Here is a 15,170-nt window from a genome sequence, read left to right as displayed (position 1 = left end):
CTATAAATTAATTCATTAAAAAAAAACACTACAGGGTTGTCCCCAGTGCCCTTGCAACTTGACAGCCCAAAAGGAAAAAGAAAAGACAGACTGTCATTGTTCAGGTGTTCAGACACTGCTGAAGTGGCAGGAATAAACTCCCCCTTAACCAAATGAGCACCTCGAGGTAAACGTGAAAACTTGTTGAGCTGTCTGTGGATGTAAAGAGAGACTCAGGATGGCTGGTGCCCAGGAATGGACTGAGGCTGCTCAGGCACGCACACTGTCAGAAATTCACCTCCTGGACTGTCTTGTTCACACCGGGCAAGCCTGTTATGAACGACTGCAGCAGTACAATGTCCAGTGTTGTGTGGATGCAGCCTGCATCTTCCGGTTCTTCACCGGTTTCCAGTATGTTTTAGTAGCATTTACGAGCAGGAAGCATCAAGGGTTTTAATTGTCCTTGGATTTGCAGCCTAGACTTAAATCTAAGCAGTTGGATTCTAAGCTGACTGCCCCATTTAAGTCAACGAAACTGGTTCCAAAAGTAGTATTTCAGCTTAATGGATTTCCGTATGAGCTACTGGCTACAGCCTGCCCAGCACCTAAGACTTATATGTCTCTCTCCCTGACCGTGTTTCTATATTACTCTTCCCAAAAGAGCTATGTCTTCATTCAAGAAGACCAGAAGTGCTGTCATGCTGGAACGCTCTATCCCAATTTACCTTAGTATCTTCTAGAGCAGGGGTAGTCAAACTGTGGCCCTCCAGATGTCTATGGACTACAATTCCAATGAGCCCTTGCCAGCATTTTCTGGCAGGGGCTCATGGGAATTGTAGTCCATGGGCATCTGGAGGGCCACAGTCTGACTACCCCTGTTCTAGAGTATACAGGCTAAAATATGCATGTTTCTATACCCCTTCAGAGTGGGTGAGGACCACTTCCAATTGTAGATAGATGAATAGAATAAGGTTTGAATGGATGTTTGTCCAAATCAAGGAAGAGAACTTTTCCTCCTTCTCCCAAAATACTAGAACTGGAGGGCATACATGGAAGCTGGTGGGCAGTAGAGTCAGGATGGAGTGGATTAAGGATTTGCGGGGCCCTAGCAGATTACTGGAGTGGGGGTGCTGGTCCAGGGAATTCTAGACTGTGAGGTTCTTCATTTACCCCAAGAAAAACCAGACTGGGGCAGAGGAGCCCCCCCCCCTGGAAAAGGGTGTCACTCCAAGTGCCCTTAAAGAGGGAAAAGGGGGGAGGAGAGAGGCTACAGCCCTGATCCATGGGGGGAAAGCACAGCATGAGGCCCGTAGTATGTGCTGCATGGATAACCCAGCCCTGTTTTACCCAGCATGTGATTAAAATGTGAAATTTGCTGACAGAAATGTTGCTTCTAATTTTCCTCCCTCCTGAGCACTCAAATCAGGAGCAGAATATAACTATTGTAATTGACTCCCTGGAGAAGAGCCTAATGCTGGGAGTGATTGAGGCAAAAGAAGAAGGGGAAGACAGAGAATGAGGTGGCTGGATGGAGTCATTGAAACAGTCCGTGAGAACTTAAATGGACTCCGGGGAATGTTAGAGGACAGGAAGGCCTGGAAGATCATTGTTCATGGGGTCGTGATGGGTCGAACACGACTTCGCACCTAACAACAACAACAAATTGTAAAATGGGCAGTGGCAGGGCAAGGCCTTGTGCAGCTCCAGATTGCTGCTAAGATGGGCTTCCTCCATTAATGAGTGGCTACTCACAGCTTAGAGAAAACACACAGATTCATGGAGGACAGATCTATCAGTAGCTACTAGCCAGCGTTACTATAAAGAGAACCTCCATGTGCAGAGGCAGAAAACCTCTGAATGCCATTCCTAGGAGGCAGCATCAGGGGAAGGCCTTGGCCTCTGGGCCCTGTTGTTGGACCTTCAGAGGAACTGGTTGTCAATTGTGCAAGACCGGGATACTAGACTATGGATACTAGACACCAGTCTGATCTAGCAGGGTTCTCATGTTCTTAAGGTGCAGCATGATAAGTAGAACTCATTCACTTCCATAGTGGCTGGATTCTGTCGAGGTATTGGTACCAAATATCGTTGAATCTCAAGATGAATCATATTGTCATTTCCACATTGGATGCATTTCCCCTTTGAGTGCATTCTGAGGAGTGGTTAGACATACTTTTCACCTGAACACGAAATGATGATCTTCACTTCTGTTTAAGTCTTTTTGGCATCAGAACTTGCTTTAAGCCAGGGGTGGTCAAACTGCGGCCCTCCAGATGTCCATAGACTACGAATTGTCCTTGGATGTCCATGGACTACGAATTGTAGTCCATGGACATCTGGAGGGCCGCAGTTTGACTACCCCTGCTTTAAGCTGGAATGGGCTGCCTAAGGAGGTGGTGAGCTCCCCCTCACTGGCAGTCTTCAAGCAAAGGTTGGATACTCACTTTTCTTGGGTGCTTTAGGATGCTTTGGGCTGATCCTGCGTTGAGCAGGGGGTTGAACTAGATGGCCTGTATGGCCCCTTCCAACTCTATGATTGGTTCTATGATTCTAAGCTCTACCCTTCCTCCATTCCCCAGTGTATTTTGGCATGTTTCATAATCCTCTCTTGTATTTACTGCTCTAGAATAATTTAGTTTAGATCCCCCGTCTCTTCCAACCATACCCATTTCCATTATCTAGATCCAGTGCCCCGGTGTTCTTTCTAGCTTTAAGTATGACATCTTTTCATTATGCCTCTGTGGGGTGCTGACTTCAGCTGATAATGCCGCTTTTCAGAAGGGTGGTTATTTTTGTCAAAATAAACCTCTAAAGAGGTGTATTATTAGCGCTGTAATTCTTTATAAGATGCAGTAATTCGCTAGGGCTGCCGCTATTTGTAAGCCAAGAAAGAGAAGGAAAAAAAATGATGACGCATCGAGGAAAGAAATTACATTTCACTCAAGGATCTTTGAAATAAGAAAAGGAAACCGGTGTGGCCCACTTTTCTGCACTCCAACTCTGTTAGCCCACAGGCCATTTCCCTCACAGATGGAACATAAAAAACCTGAAGTGCAGCCTAAACAGAGCCTCTGAAGTGTGAAATTCCCTCAGAATAAGATCTCAGAATAAAATGACTGCCTTTAGCATTCTCATTCGCCTGTCATTATAACTGCTCCTGCTTAGCCAAAGACTGTTGAGAGCACTTCCACAGTATGTTGCCTAATATTTAAAATAAGATTAGTTGAGCCATTGTTACACAAACCTTTTGAACTTGGAGACCACTCCTTTCTGAACTTCTTTTTACCTCTTACGTCTCTCAGTTGTGAACTCCCTTGAGCCACAAGGGAGGGTAGTGTAAAAAATGCGATCATAAATAAAAATAAAATAACCCAGCACTAATAATTCGCTTGAGGCTATGAAACGTCTTGTCAACAGTTGAATTCATTTTATCTTTATTTCCTTTCTCCCCCAGTGGGGCCCCAAAGTAGCTTACACTTCTCTCAATTTCTCCCCCCCCCCCCCCACAGCAATGAATATACGAAGTAGATTAGGCTGAAGAGAGTGTGGCCAGGCCCAAGGTCACCAACAAAATGGTAGAGTGGGGATTCGAATCTGGGCCTTTCAGGTCCTTGTTTAACCACTACATCAGGGGTAGTCAAACTGCGGCCCTCCAGATGTCCATGGACTACAATTCCCAGGAGCCCCCTGCCAGCATTCGCTGGCAGGGGGCTCCTGGGAATTGTAGTCCATGGACATCTGGAGGGCCGCAGTTTGACTACCCCTGCACTACATCATGCTGGTGCTCTTCTTTGGCTATACCATGTGAAGGTCTATGGACTGATGAACTAACCTAACACTGGCAAGGGGAGAAAACCCCAGATTCCCTTTGAGAGTCTGCTTCACCCAAAAAGACAAACTGCACAGAAGGATGAATCGTTATAACAAGGCCAAAGCTATTCCTGAGTTTGCAGATCAGATGAAGAAGGAACAATTAGGGTTCCGTCACCCCTGTGAATTCAGGGAAGGTCATTGACTGGGGGCCATTTAGCATCTGTAGGCTTTTCAGAATCCAGTGCTTCCCAGGGGGCACCTGCACTTCCTTCCCCTTCCTCAAGCGGTGGAGCCCTCCCTGTCGTTTGAGGGCTATTGTAATGATCAAGGGACCAATTCAATCAGGAGTGACGTCATACTGCAACAAAGATTCTGAGCACGATTTGATGTGTTTCCAGAAATACAACTTGAGTGTAGGAGCTGACATTAAGGGATGAAATGTGCGAAAAATAAAACCAAGATAATGTATTATGAAGATGTTAAATAATTCCACATTATTCGTTCTGAGGTTTTGTATGAATTAAATACACACCAGAAAGTAATGTGCATTGCATTTCCTCTATTTGTGGAGATTTTTAAATCACCCCCTGCCTTGCAAATCACAATGTGTACAATTCAGACAATAAAAGGCACCTGTATTAAATTCTGCTAAGGCCCATTTGTTTCAAAGAGGAAGTTAATTACCTGCATGCTCAGTGTATGCTTAGTTGGAAGTAAGACCCATTTAAATCTAATTCTGTTTCAGAATTAAAGATGGAACACGTTTTAATATTCCCATGTTATGATTTTGTAATTTCAGCAGTCTGTTTGTTGCAGTTATCCCTCCATCTTATAAAGACAATGTCAATTTTTTTCTTTCATTTTTTTCCCAAATAAAAGCCTGAGAAGTTGGGATCAATATACCTCAGAGATGCATCAGTGTGCCAGATCCTGTATGATTGGGAAACATCTTGCTGGCAACTGATAGAAAATTTGGCTTCTGGGAACTGTTTCCTGGGATTCACAATGAAGGCAAATTCTGGCTATGTGGATAAGCTGATAAGAATTGTCTTTCTATCCGGAATAGGTCGGGCGCCCCAGAGAGCTGAGGTTTTCTTTGGATGAGCACAGATTAGAAAAGGATTTATTCTTTACAATTGAAATTATGCTGAATACAAATTCGGCTTCCTAGACATTTGCGTCTGTGTACTTAATGCTTAACTGGCAGCACTTTGGTAGAAGCCCTGTAATAATAATAATAGTATTATAATACATTTTTTTTATTTCTAGCCCACCCTTCTGAATTGCTCAAGGCAGGTAACAGCAGCGGCACATAGAAGATTGAGTCGTGGTGTTCTAGGTTCAAATGCCCACTGAGCCACAGTGCCTGCATGGTGAGGCCTACCAGTGCATTCATTAGGCTCAGACTAGAGTAGCTCTGCATATGATTGCACCATTAGCTAGTTGCCTCACAGGATTCTTGTGAGAGCAAGGGCAGGGAGGAACAGTAATATAGGAATACAGAAATATAAAACCTTTTGGAATCCCATAAAGGCTCATGAAGGGAATGATAAATTGATTTAGCTATTCATTGCATTTTCATTTAATATGCTAGAGTGCAATGCAATTGTGTGCAGGCTAGAATATTTATAAGGGTGAAAAAGTGTCGTCCTTTACCCTTTCTTTTCCTCCACTTTGTTAATGTATTTCTGCCGTGGCTGTAAAGCTTCCACTTGATGCTGTAAGTTTTCATTTCCCCTAGAATTTTATATTTACAAGCTGCACACAGATGAAATGCTGGGCTTATAGATAACTGGCCTTGTGATACCTACCTTTTAGGAGGGAAAAATGGTGTTTGTTGGTCAACAAGCATTAATTAAGATTTTAGTAAGAAGGCCATAGCTAGATTTCTTTGGAAGTGTTGTCCCAAATATAATTTCTTATCCCTAGGAAGGAGGACTGCAGGATTAATTATGAAACAACATTTGAGGCTAAAGCTGGAAGGAGCAGAGGAAGAACTGATGCTTTGCTGATGAAAATCCATTTGTCATCAGAAGCGTTCTGTAGGATCGAACCCCTATTTCATAACACAGTTAACAAAAACATATTGAAAGATGTATGTCTGTATATGCATATTAATGAAACTTTAAAAAATGTTTTGTTTGCTGGCATGACATCAGAAATAAAGTGGCTTGTATATCTTTTCTTCTTTCCCTGGAGAAGAGCCTAATGCTGGGAGCGATTGAGGGCAAAAGAAGAAGGGGACGACAGAGAATGAGGTGGCTGGATGGAGTCACTGAAGCAGTAGGTGCAAGCTTAAATGGACTCCGGGGAATGGTAGAGGACAGGAAGGCCTGGAGGATCATTGTCCATGGGGTCGCGATGGGTCGGACACGACTTCGCACATAACAAGAACAACAAATATCTTTTGATTTGTTTACTTAAGCACAGTTACTAAGAGTTGGATCCAAGCTACCACATTTTCTCACTGCAGCCCAAATGCTGCCCCTCCCCAAAATCCAGGGGGCCTAACCAGGCATAGTTCTGGTGGACCTGCAGTGGGTAGGGAACCAGCTAAAATTGCTGGTGGAAAATGAGATTTGTAACCAGCCTTGTTTACCTACTATGGATTTGAGCCTGAAACAATTCAGGTACCAGAAATATTAATGTGCCTGCTGTGGATAACAGAATCCACTTCATTAGAGTGGACTTGTTCCATATTTGCAGTGAGAAATTTATTCATGCATGTTTGTTTTTTGCCAGTTGCAGCTCAGAGAATTGGAGCGGGAAGAGCACTTGTTTCTGAAATGCTTGCAGCATTTTCTACATCAGCAAATAAGGGTGCACAGGAAGGGTACAAGTGGGGAGTATTAAAGCTAAAATTACAGGGAAGGATTGGCATAAATAATATTAAAAATAAATTAACTGGGAAGCAGAAGCTGATAACGTATGATTCAGCAGTTTTCTGAGCTGAAGCCCCTGCTAATGCTACTAAATAATGACTTGAGTTGACATTAGCATATTTAAGGCTGTCTGACCTCGAGCAAATTATTTAATTTCAGCTTTGGCTTCCCATTTGTAAATGGAAATGCAATATCAATTTAGGAGGGTACAATCAATTTGTGAGATCTACAACACACACTTGGCTGTGAGGGTTACCCAGAAAAGCAAACTCTTGATTTGAAGCAAAAGATTTCATTTATTGAGTAAGAAAGCACTCTCAACAAGGCATTGTCAAAACTGAGGCAAGAAATATAGGTCATCACATGTGAATCTGATCCCATTCTCCCCCCCCCCCCCCCATGGGAATCCAGAGAAAGCTGGAGAGAATCAAATAGTCAAAACATCACAATGAAGGAATTCCAAGGTTCCGGGGAGGGGAGGGATGGAGAAGAATAGGGCTGGGATGAGGAGGACCAGGGAGAGGAAGGAGCATCAGGGCAATAAAGAGAACATAAGGCAATAAAACATTATAAAGAACACAGGTCGACTCCAACCCCTACAGGGCTAACTACATGCCTGGCTACATAAACATCACTAAATGGCCGAATCAACGGGGTTCTGACATTGGCAAGAGAAGCTTGGATGGTTGGACCTCAGGCAGTGGCAGAGAGGAGTGGCATGTTCAGATGGCCCTGGCAGCACTGCAGGTTTGTGTATCACAAGAGGCTTTAGCTGCCATTGGAGTTGAGCTCCATAATGATGCAATGGCTTAAACTCTTGTGAAAGGTTCTAATCTAGGCCTTTTGGTCAGCTCAGAGCTGCTTGAAGAAGACCTTCCCTGGGCCACCCTGTGAAAGGAGAATTCCTGTGGCCAGCTTAGTTCTGCACAGACACAGTAATCAAGCTATTCTTCAGCAATGCTGTAATCCTATCCGCTGTTTGTAGGACTGTGTCCTGGCAATGATACGCAGGCAAATGCTATCATTTTTCCAAGGGACATCGGATAGCGTTCTCTTTGTTCTTGGTTATGCCTGTTATGCATGCAGACAGTCATCCTGAGTGATTTTCCGTTAAGTGAATTTCTAAAGACAGGCAGTTGACCAAAGCACCACAGTCCTCATTCAGCAGAGTGCTTTAGAAGCACAGCATCTCCGTTTTTCTTCCTGGTCTGGGTGAATTTCCCGCAGAGGGAACAGGTCTTCAAGCTCTGATGCTCAGGATGGCATTCCAGGCTAGCTGAGGAGCCTTTTTGGAATTGCTGCCACAGGGTCACTGAAAGTCTCCTGTAATTAATCCTGGCCTGGTTTTTCCCAACTGAAGTGGGAGGCAGCGGATCATGGTGGAATTCTGCATTGGCTGCTTAGCAGGGTGTTGATAGGAAGCTGAGGAGAAGTACAAAGATTGCTGTTCCTCTGAAGGAACAGCAAAGCCCCTCCCATCGTGCATAACCCTAACATGGAATAATGACCCATGCAGTGAGGAGGATTTGACCGCACATCGGCACGAAATGACCAATCTAAGGAAGCAGGACGGTAGTGAAGGGTCCTTGCCATTTAGTGGGACATTACATTCATTCTATGATAAGCTTCCACTTGGCAAAATGCTCTTTAAATTCATCCTTAGGGGAACTGCATTGAGTCTTGTTCTCTCTTTTTGGGTGTATATTCTCTGTGGTAATTATACTGCAACCAAGACTCTTCGAGAGTTCTCAGGGTTGCCATTTTTTCCTTTCCCAGCCATTCTTCTTGCTCTTAAACCCTCCTAGTCTTCCTTCCCACACTTTCCCTTCTTGGCCTATAGTCCACAATTTGAGGCCCCACGGATGGCACTGCCATTTCATTTTCATTATATAGTTATAGAAGGGATGGTCAAAGCCCCCCCCCTCGTGTCTTCAGATCACATGATTGTCATGTTCTCCACCCTCCCCCGGTTCAGTGTCTTGAAGTAACAAGAAACAACACATAGTTTGCAAGGCATGGTTTGGATGCATGTGATGTAGACATTCCCCTCTGTGTTAATCTGCTTGCATTTCCCATGCCCCTCAGAGAGAGCCAGTTTGGTGTAGTGGTTAGGAGTGTGGACTTCTAATCTGGCATGCTGGGTTCGATTCAGCACTCCCCCACATGCAGCCAGCTGGGTGACCTTGGGCTCGCCACAGGACTGATAAAGCTGTTCTGACCGGGCAGTGATATCAGCGCTCTCTCAGCCTCACCCACCTCACAGGGTGTCTGTTGTGGGGAGAGGAATGAGAAAGCAACTGTAAGCCGCTTTGAGCCTCCTTTGGATAGGGAAAAGCGGCATATAAGAACCAACTCTTCTTCTTCTGATCCCACCCAGAAGCTTCTTCCAATGGCAGGAGTCTTGGCCACCGGAGCTGTCCAGCAATTCAGCAGCATTTCTTTTCTTGCATCTGTGTAACGTGTCATAGGATGTATCTAAAGTATGAAGGAAAACGCACTGCTATTTAAATAAGTGTTTAATGTAGTCAGCTCTAATTGTAGAAACCCTTTCCTGTAAGTCCCGTGGATGGAAATGGGACTTATTTCTGAGTAAACCTGTTTAAATTACTTCCATTGTGAAAGTAAAACAGGCTTAGGGATCACATTATGAGGTATTTTCCTTAACGCAATCCCTTTCCATCTTTCACAGTGTTTGGGTGGTAGAGGAGGAAATGTGCCATTTCAGATAATGAATTAAGGTTGAAGGCCAGCCTTAAGCATGCAGTTCCTGATTTTGTGTGGTGTATTTCCTCACAGCTAGAAGCATTAGGTGTGTGAGATTTCATTATCATGGTAATGCAGCGGAACAATACTATTGACCTGTGTGCTTGCAAAGGCTGTTCTATGCCATTGATTTTTCATTCAGTTTGCTCTCTGCCGCTCAATGATGCACTCTTTTTAACAATCCGGTAGGAAATCTGCTGCTGTAGGACTCTCATGCAAGGCTAGTAGAAAGCAGCAGTGAAACTTCCAGCCCTGTTAAGATGATGACCTTCTCATCTTGTCCTCTGTAGCCTAGATATGAGAAATTCCACTTCAAGCATGATGTGAAAGCAAACAAATCCAGCAGCACCTGATGATGGGCAGTGGCTTCCTAATCAGGATGTAGTCTGCATGGGTCTTTTTACCCACTCCCAGATCAACTAAATCCCTGCAGTCTACACTGAATTCGATTTGAATTTTGATTTGGGGTGCTTTTAATTTCCCCTCTGCAAGATGCATGATTGATTCGTGGTGACCCTACCTTTCCCCCGCAATATCCAGGAGTGGATATAACCCTCAATATTTGAAAAACCAGCATCAGTAAGTGTGCAGATTTTTGCTTTTTCTAATTAACTCACTGCTCTGTGCCTCAGAACAAAGCAGTCTTCCCTGATTGGCTAGGGCATCATTTCAAAGACTTCCTGGTTCCCGGTTGCAAGGCTTCCCTTAAAGTGACTATGCTCCAGAAGCCTTAACTTCTCTCAGGAGAGATTTGCTTCTTGTTATTTCCATCTCCACTGCTATCTCCAATCCTCCTCCTCCTCCTCCCCCCCCCCCCGTTCAAGAAAAGAAAGAGACTTGCTGCAATTGGCACCCCTCCCCATTCTGAGCTTCCCCAATCAAGTGCAGAACATTTTCGGTTTCAATTGGGGGGTGGGGATAGAGGAAGACCTGAGTTCAAATCGATCTGAATTCAGCAGGATCCGCAAGGGAAAAAACAAAGCAAGTTTAGAATCAGCCCATTACTTCTCCATTTCTTGGGCAGAAAGAAATGAACATTCTATTTTGGATGGGCTAGAGATGTAGAGACACATGTGTCTTACCTCCCTCCATAGTTATATTCTGTTCAAGGTTACATTCAGCAAGCCTTGGAGTTTGTCTGCCTGTTGCTGTTTCAACTTGGGTACCATTTGTATCCAAAACTGAAACAAAGTACTCAAGCAGCGTTAAAAATAAATGCACTTTAAATCCAAAATGAGTGGTTTCTTTCTCTATTGTGTAATGTGATTGAAATTAAATGGGTCGGGAGCCAAAACAGGAATCTTTAACTCAGTGGCTATTCCCTCTCTAAATTTCAGTATCCACTAGAGTCAATCTCATTTTTTTCAAAATATAGAAAATCACTGCTGAATATACATAGGCTATATGCTCTTGAATTTTCTGGAGGATCTCTCTCTCGACTGATAAACCGATCCCCATTAACGGGCAAATGATAAACCATTCCCTCTTTTGGCTCCTGGTAGATTTAATTTCAACCATATTACAGACTATAGAAAGAAACCACTCATTTTGGATTGCAAGTGCGTTTATTTGAACAAAATATTGGACTTTATTAGCTAATAAACTGTCTTTTTGCCTACACCACTTTCTTCATTTCAGTCATGGTTTCCAGGCAAGTTGGTGACTTGGCACCTTTCCCTTCAAAACTGAGCACTAGGAGTTTCTGTACCAGGAATTCTTAATAATAGTAATGAGTCAGAGTACTTATTGATATAAATGTGTTACAATTTAGCTGTAGGAAGCAGAGTTGGTAGGAGCTGACATTTTAGTTGTTCCATTGTATTCTTATCCAGTCTTCCTTCCATGGTTGGATCCAGCCATGATTTTTGTTCAGTCTCCACTAATTCCCCTTTTAGTTACATACCCAAATCCCAGTATGCTCTGCATCATGTTTTTGATGGTCAGTGGGGACCATCTGCTCCCTTTCTCACCAGCCAAAAAGGCAAATCTAGCCCACTGGATTTTTGGACTGTCCAGTCCAACTACTGGCATGAACCAAATCTTTGCTTCAGCAATATTGCTGCATCAGTGCCCTGGAGCCATTTCTTGAAATATGAGCCCTTGCAGGAATCGGTATCAGATTTAGATGTTGTCTAAATTTGGGATTTTATGAGATCAGTGGGAAGACTGGCCTATTTAAGAATGATATTCCCTCATCAGATTTCAGGTGGGAGATTATTGTAAGGCTCAAAATGGGTTTGAACATTGTCGTGATGTATAAATCCTTTCGTTGTCTCTCCTTAAAGTGCAGAATACACATTTGAAGACTTGACTTGACATGTTCTATTTTTAAGGAATATCTTTGACAGATTTGATTTTAAATGCATCTCTAGAAGTATGGAAAAAAAGCTGCTGAAAGATCTGTCACTTTACATCTCTCTTCTTTGGTGACAGAGGTCTTGCCAAATATTAGGTAGAATTAAATTCTACCCAATTCCAAAGCCAGGTCTTTGGTTAAGGCTAGGGCAGTTAGATCTGGGCTCCTCCCCGAGTTGGGAAGATCTCACCCAGTCACCCTCATTTTCTTCCCTCAGGTGGGGCTGTAGAGCCAAATGGAAGAAGGGTTTTATTGGAGTTTTACTGAGGTTTATTGTGGGGCTGTATTTTTATTAGCCATCATGAGCCATCAGGTATGGGAATAGCAGGCTATAAATGTAATAATATCTAAAATAAATAAAAGAATTATGAGAATATAGGGATTAATTAATTAGATTTTTATACTGCCCTTCCATATGGCTCACGGGGGATTGGTGTACAATGGATTGATGTACAACTGTCTTTTAATAAAATTAATTGGGAAAGGGTGTGGATGCTCACACTGCCTTGTAGCTACCAAGAACCATCTTCTCAGTGTATCTTTGACAGCATAGTATAATTAAGCTACAAGCTAGGCAGGTGCATTTATGTTTTAGCAGTAAAGATTAATCTCTGCTGTTGCTGAGCACAAACTGTCTCCTGGTATGGTGAGCGGGAAAACTGCTTGGTGTGACAGGAGCATACTGAAATCAAAGAAAAAGGGTCACCACAGTTGAATACAAATGGGTGTTGAACATTATAGCTTTGGCACATTGTCCTTTGGGCGTCAGAGCTGTAAAACAAAGTCCTACAGTGACGACTCTCAGATCTCTCTCAAATGAGGCATGCCAGGAGGTCTCTCTGGAGGATATGCCTACTAGTTCTGTCCCCTAATCAAATCGAGAATGTGGCTTTACCTTCTCAAGTCACACAATTCCTAATGGGCAACTGCTGAGATCCTACTGAGCCATCCCTTCGAATTCTCTGCTGGCAGACACATCCAGCTTCCTCCAGAGTGGATTAGCAGTTTATGTTCCATTTGTGCTTTTTGGGCTGCAGAAATGGAAACAAGCAAGCAAGGATGACGGCTAGAGGATTTGCAAAAAAGAACTTTTCATTTGAGAAGTTGGGGTTGGGGAAGGGAGGGCAGGGGAATACTGTGTTTCAAATGAGCTTCATTACAATAATCAGATCTTCTTAGAGAGTTTAGAAGAAGAAGAAGAGTTGGTTCTTATATGCCGCTTTTCTCTGCCTGAAGGAGGCTCAAAGCCGCTTACAGTTGCCTTCCCTTTCCTCTCCCCACAACAGACACCCTGTGAGGTGGGTGAGACTGAGAGAGCTCTGATATTACTGCTCAGTCAGAACAGCTTTATCAGTGCCGTGGTGAGGCCAAGGTCACCCAGCTGCTGCATGTGGGGGAGTGCAGGATCGAACCCGGCTTGCCAAATTTGAAGTCCGCACTCCTAACCAAGCTGGCTCTCTTTAGAAACCTGGAGTGTTCAACACAGGTTGGTTTCCGAATGCTAAACCAGGTGTTTCTCAGGGCCATTGTTCCTGTGTCTTGCCCTTGTTGCATTGTCGCTTGTACAAGATCCTTTGTGTGTGTGCAAACTTCTTAAGGGCTGTCCTAGTGTGGAGTGGTTTGCAGGGCTGCTGTAAGTCTGTAGAGAAGGTCTTTATGGATAAAGAGGCTGTTAACCATTGTCACTTAGCCAATGAGATCAGCCTGAGCTTATGTCAAAAGTTGTGTTGCAACTGATAACCTGGTGGTGTTGAGAGGGGGACGGTATCCCCCCCAAAACTGTGGAGTGTTATGGCTGAATTCTGTTGAGGAGCATTTGTCTACCCAGGGTTTGTTTACTGTATTTATTGTCCACTTTCTTGATGAGATTCACGGGAGAACAGAGTTCTAGGAACAATGCAAAAAGGACCAGTATAATACATACAGTAAACAATGGAAACAAACTGGGTTGTACAACTAGAGTGATAAAATAAAAAGAATATAAATCAGAGAAGAACCTGAAAATTACAAATTACAGGAGCCAGTATACTGGATTTCACAATTAGAGAAGAATGAGATAAAGGCTATAGAATGATCCGGTAATGCAGTATGAAGATAGGGATGGATAATGAGCAAGCTGCCTAAAAGTTTCATAGGCAATTAACATTTCAACACTGTGGCCACTGTAGAAAGCTCCCTCCTGCACAACTCTCTCTTACCTGGTCCTTATACCCTTTATGAAAATGCCTCCACACTTTTCAGATTTCACAGGTTTTTCACCCTGCTTTTCACTACCAGAAAGCATTTCAAAGCAGCTAATAATTGCCTTCCCTTCCTCTTCCCACATACACCTTGTGAGATAGGTGGGGCTGGGAGAGCTTTGGGGGAAACTGCTCTGTGAGAACAGAACTATCAGGTCTGTGACTACCCCAAGGTCACCCAGCTTGGCTTCATGTGGAGGAGTGGGGAATAAAACCCTGCTTCCCAGATTAGAAGCTGTCACTCTTAAGCACTACACCAAGTATTATGTACTTTGCAAGATGTTGAAGTTGTAGTTTTCCTATAGTTAATTTTTTTAAGCTGTTGATGAGTTAAGGGACATTTATGATGGTCCCCTCCTGGGGAACCTAGTCAAAAGCCATGCTGAAATCCAAGTAAACAATATCAACTGAGTTTCCATCATCTAGTAAGTCTGTCATTCAGTCAAATAAGGAAAACAGGTTGGTCTGGCAGGACAATGTCTTTGTAAATAAAAGAAATGCAGCGTGTCCTTCTGGTAATTGTAGAATTTTTCACAGTCATTAGAGCTGTGTGTTTGTTTTTTCACACGTCTAGAGACCCGATCTGTAGTGTGACAGAAATGCTTGCTACTGGTAGGCTGATAAGGTGAAGTAGAAAAAACGGATAGAAACAGCTAAGCTTTGTGTTTATTTTTATTTAAAACATTTTATGCCACCTTCCAATCCCAGTAACACTGTCAAAAGTATCAAAAGCATAATAGAGCACAGTCAACAGGAAAACTGCAGCAGAACCAGCCAGACCGCACAATTTATGCTGAATTAAATGCCTGGGTGAATAGCTATGTTCACTTGCCAATTGAAAGCCATTAAGGTAGACTTCAACTAATGGTGTAGGGGGGGGGGGGAGTTCCCTAAGCAAGGAGCCCAGATGCCAAGAAGGTTTTGAAAGAGATGTCTGGAGACACATATATTGGGCTGTGGGATTTCCTCAAGGGATGTGCATTCAGATATTAACTGATTAAGATCCAAACTGATGCGACTGTTCTTTCATACCATTGTTATAACTGATTCCAGCTGAAAGATTAACACACACTAATAAACATCTTGGCATCTGGTTATGATTCTCACATCCAGCTTAACCATTCAGGGAAGTCAGGT

At 43.4% G+C, this 15,170-nt stretch overlaps 1 protein-coding gene across 2 annotated transcripts in view; it reads left to right on the top strand.

Moving 5' to 3' along the window:
• The window catches only part of LAPTM4B (lysosomal protein transmembrane 4 beta), a 61,557-nt gene that overhangs the window by 1,793 nt on the left and 44,594 nt on the right, over positions 1–15,170 (top strand). The window contains exon 1 of one of the 2 annotated variants that reach the window (XM_077351833.1): positions 7,163–7,421. The exons of the other annotated variant lie outside the window; for it this stretch is intronic. Coding sequence (XP_077207948.1) covers positions 7,287–7,421 — 135 coding nt within the window. The 5' untranslated portion in view covers positions 7,163–7,286. Of the gene's footprint in view, positions 1–7,162; positions 7,422–15,170 lie in introns of those variants that run through there. 2 annotated transcript variants of the gene reach the window in all.

The sequence above is a fragment of the Paroedura picta genome, chromosome 9 (genome assembly GCF_049243985.1).
Source record: "Paroedura picta isolate Pp20150507F chromosome 9, Ppicta_v3.0, whole genome shotgun sequence".
In the NCBI taxonomy this organism is placed as follows: Eukaryota; Metazoa; Chordata; class Lepidosauria; order Squamata; family Gekkonidae; genus Paroedura; species Paroedura picta.
The sequence above is the reverse complement of the archived record's forward strand: the minus strand, read 5'-3'. Positions and strand labels throughout refer to the sequence as shown.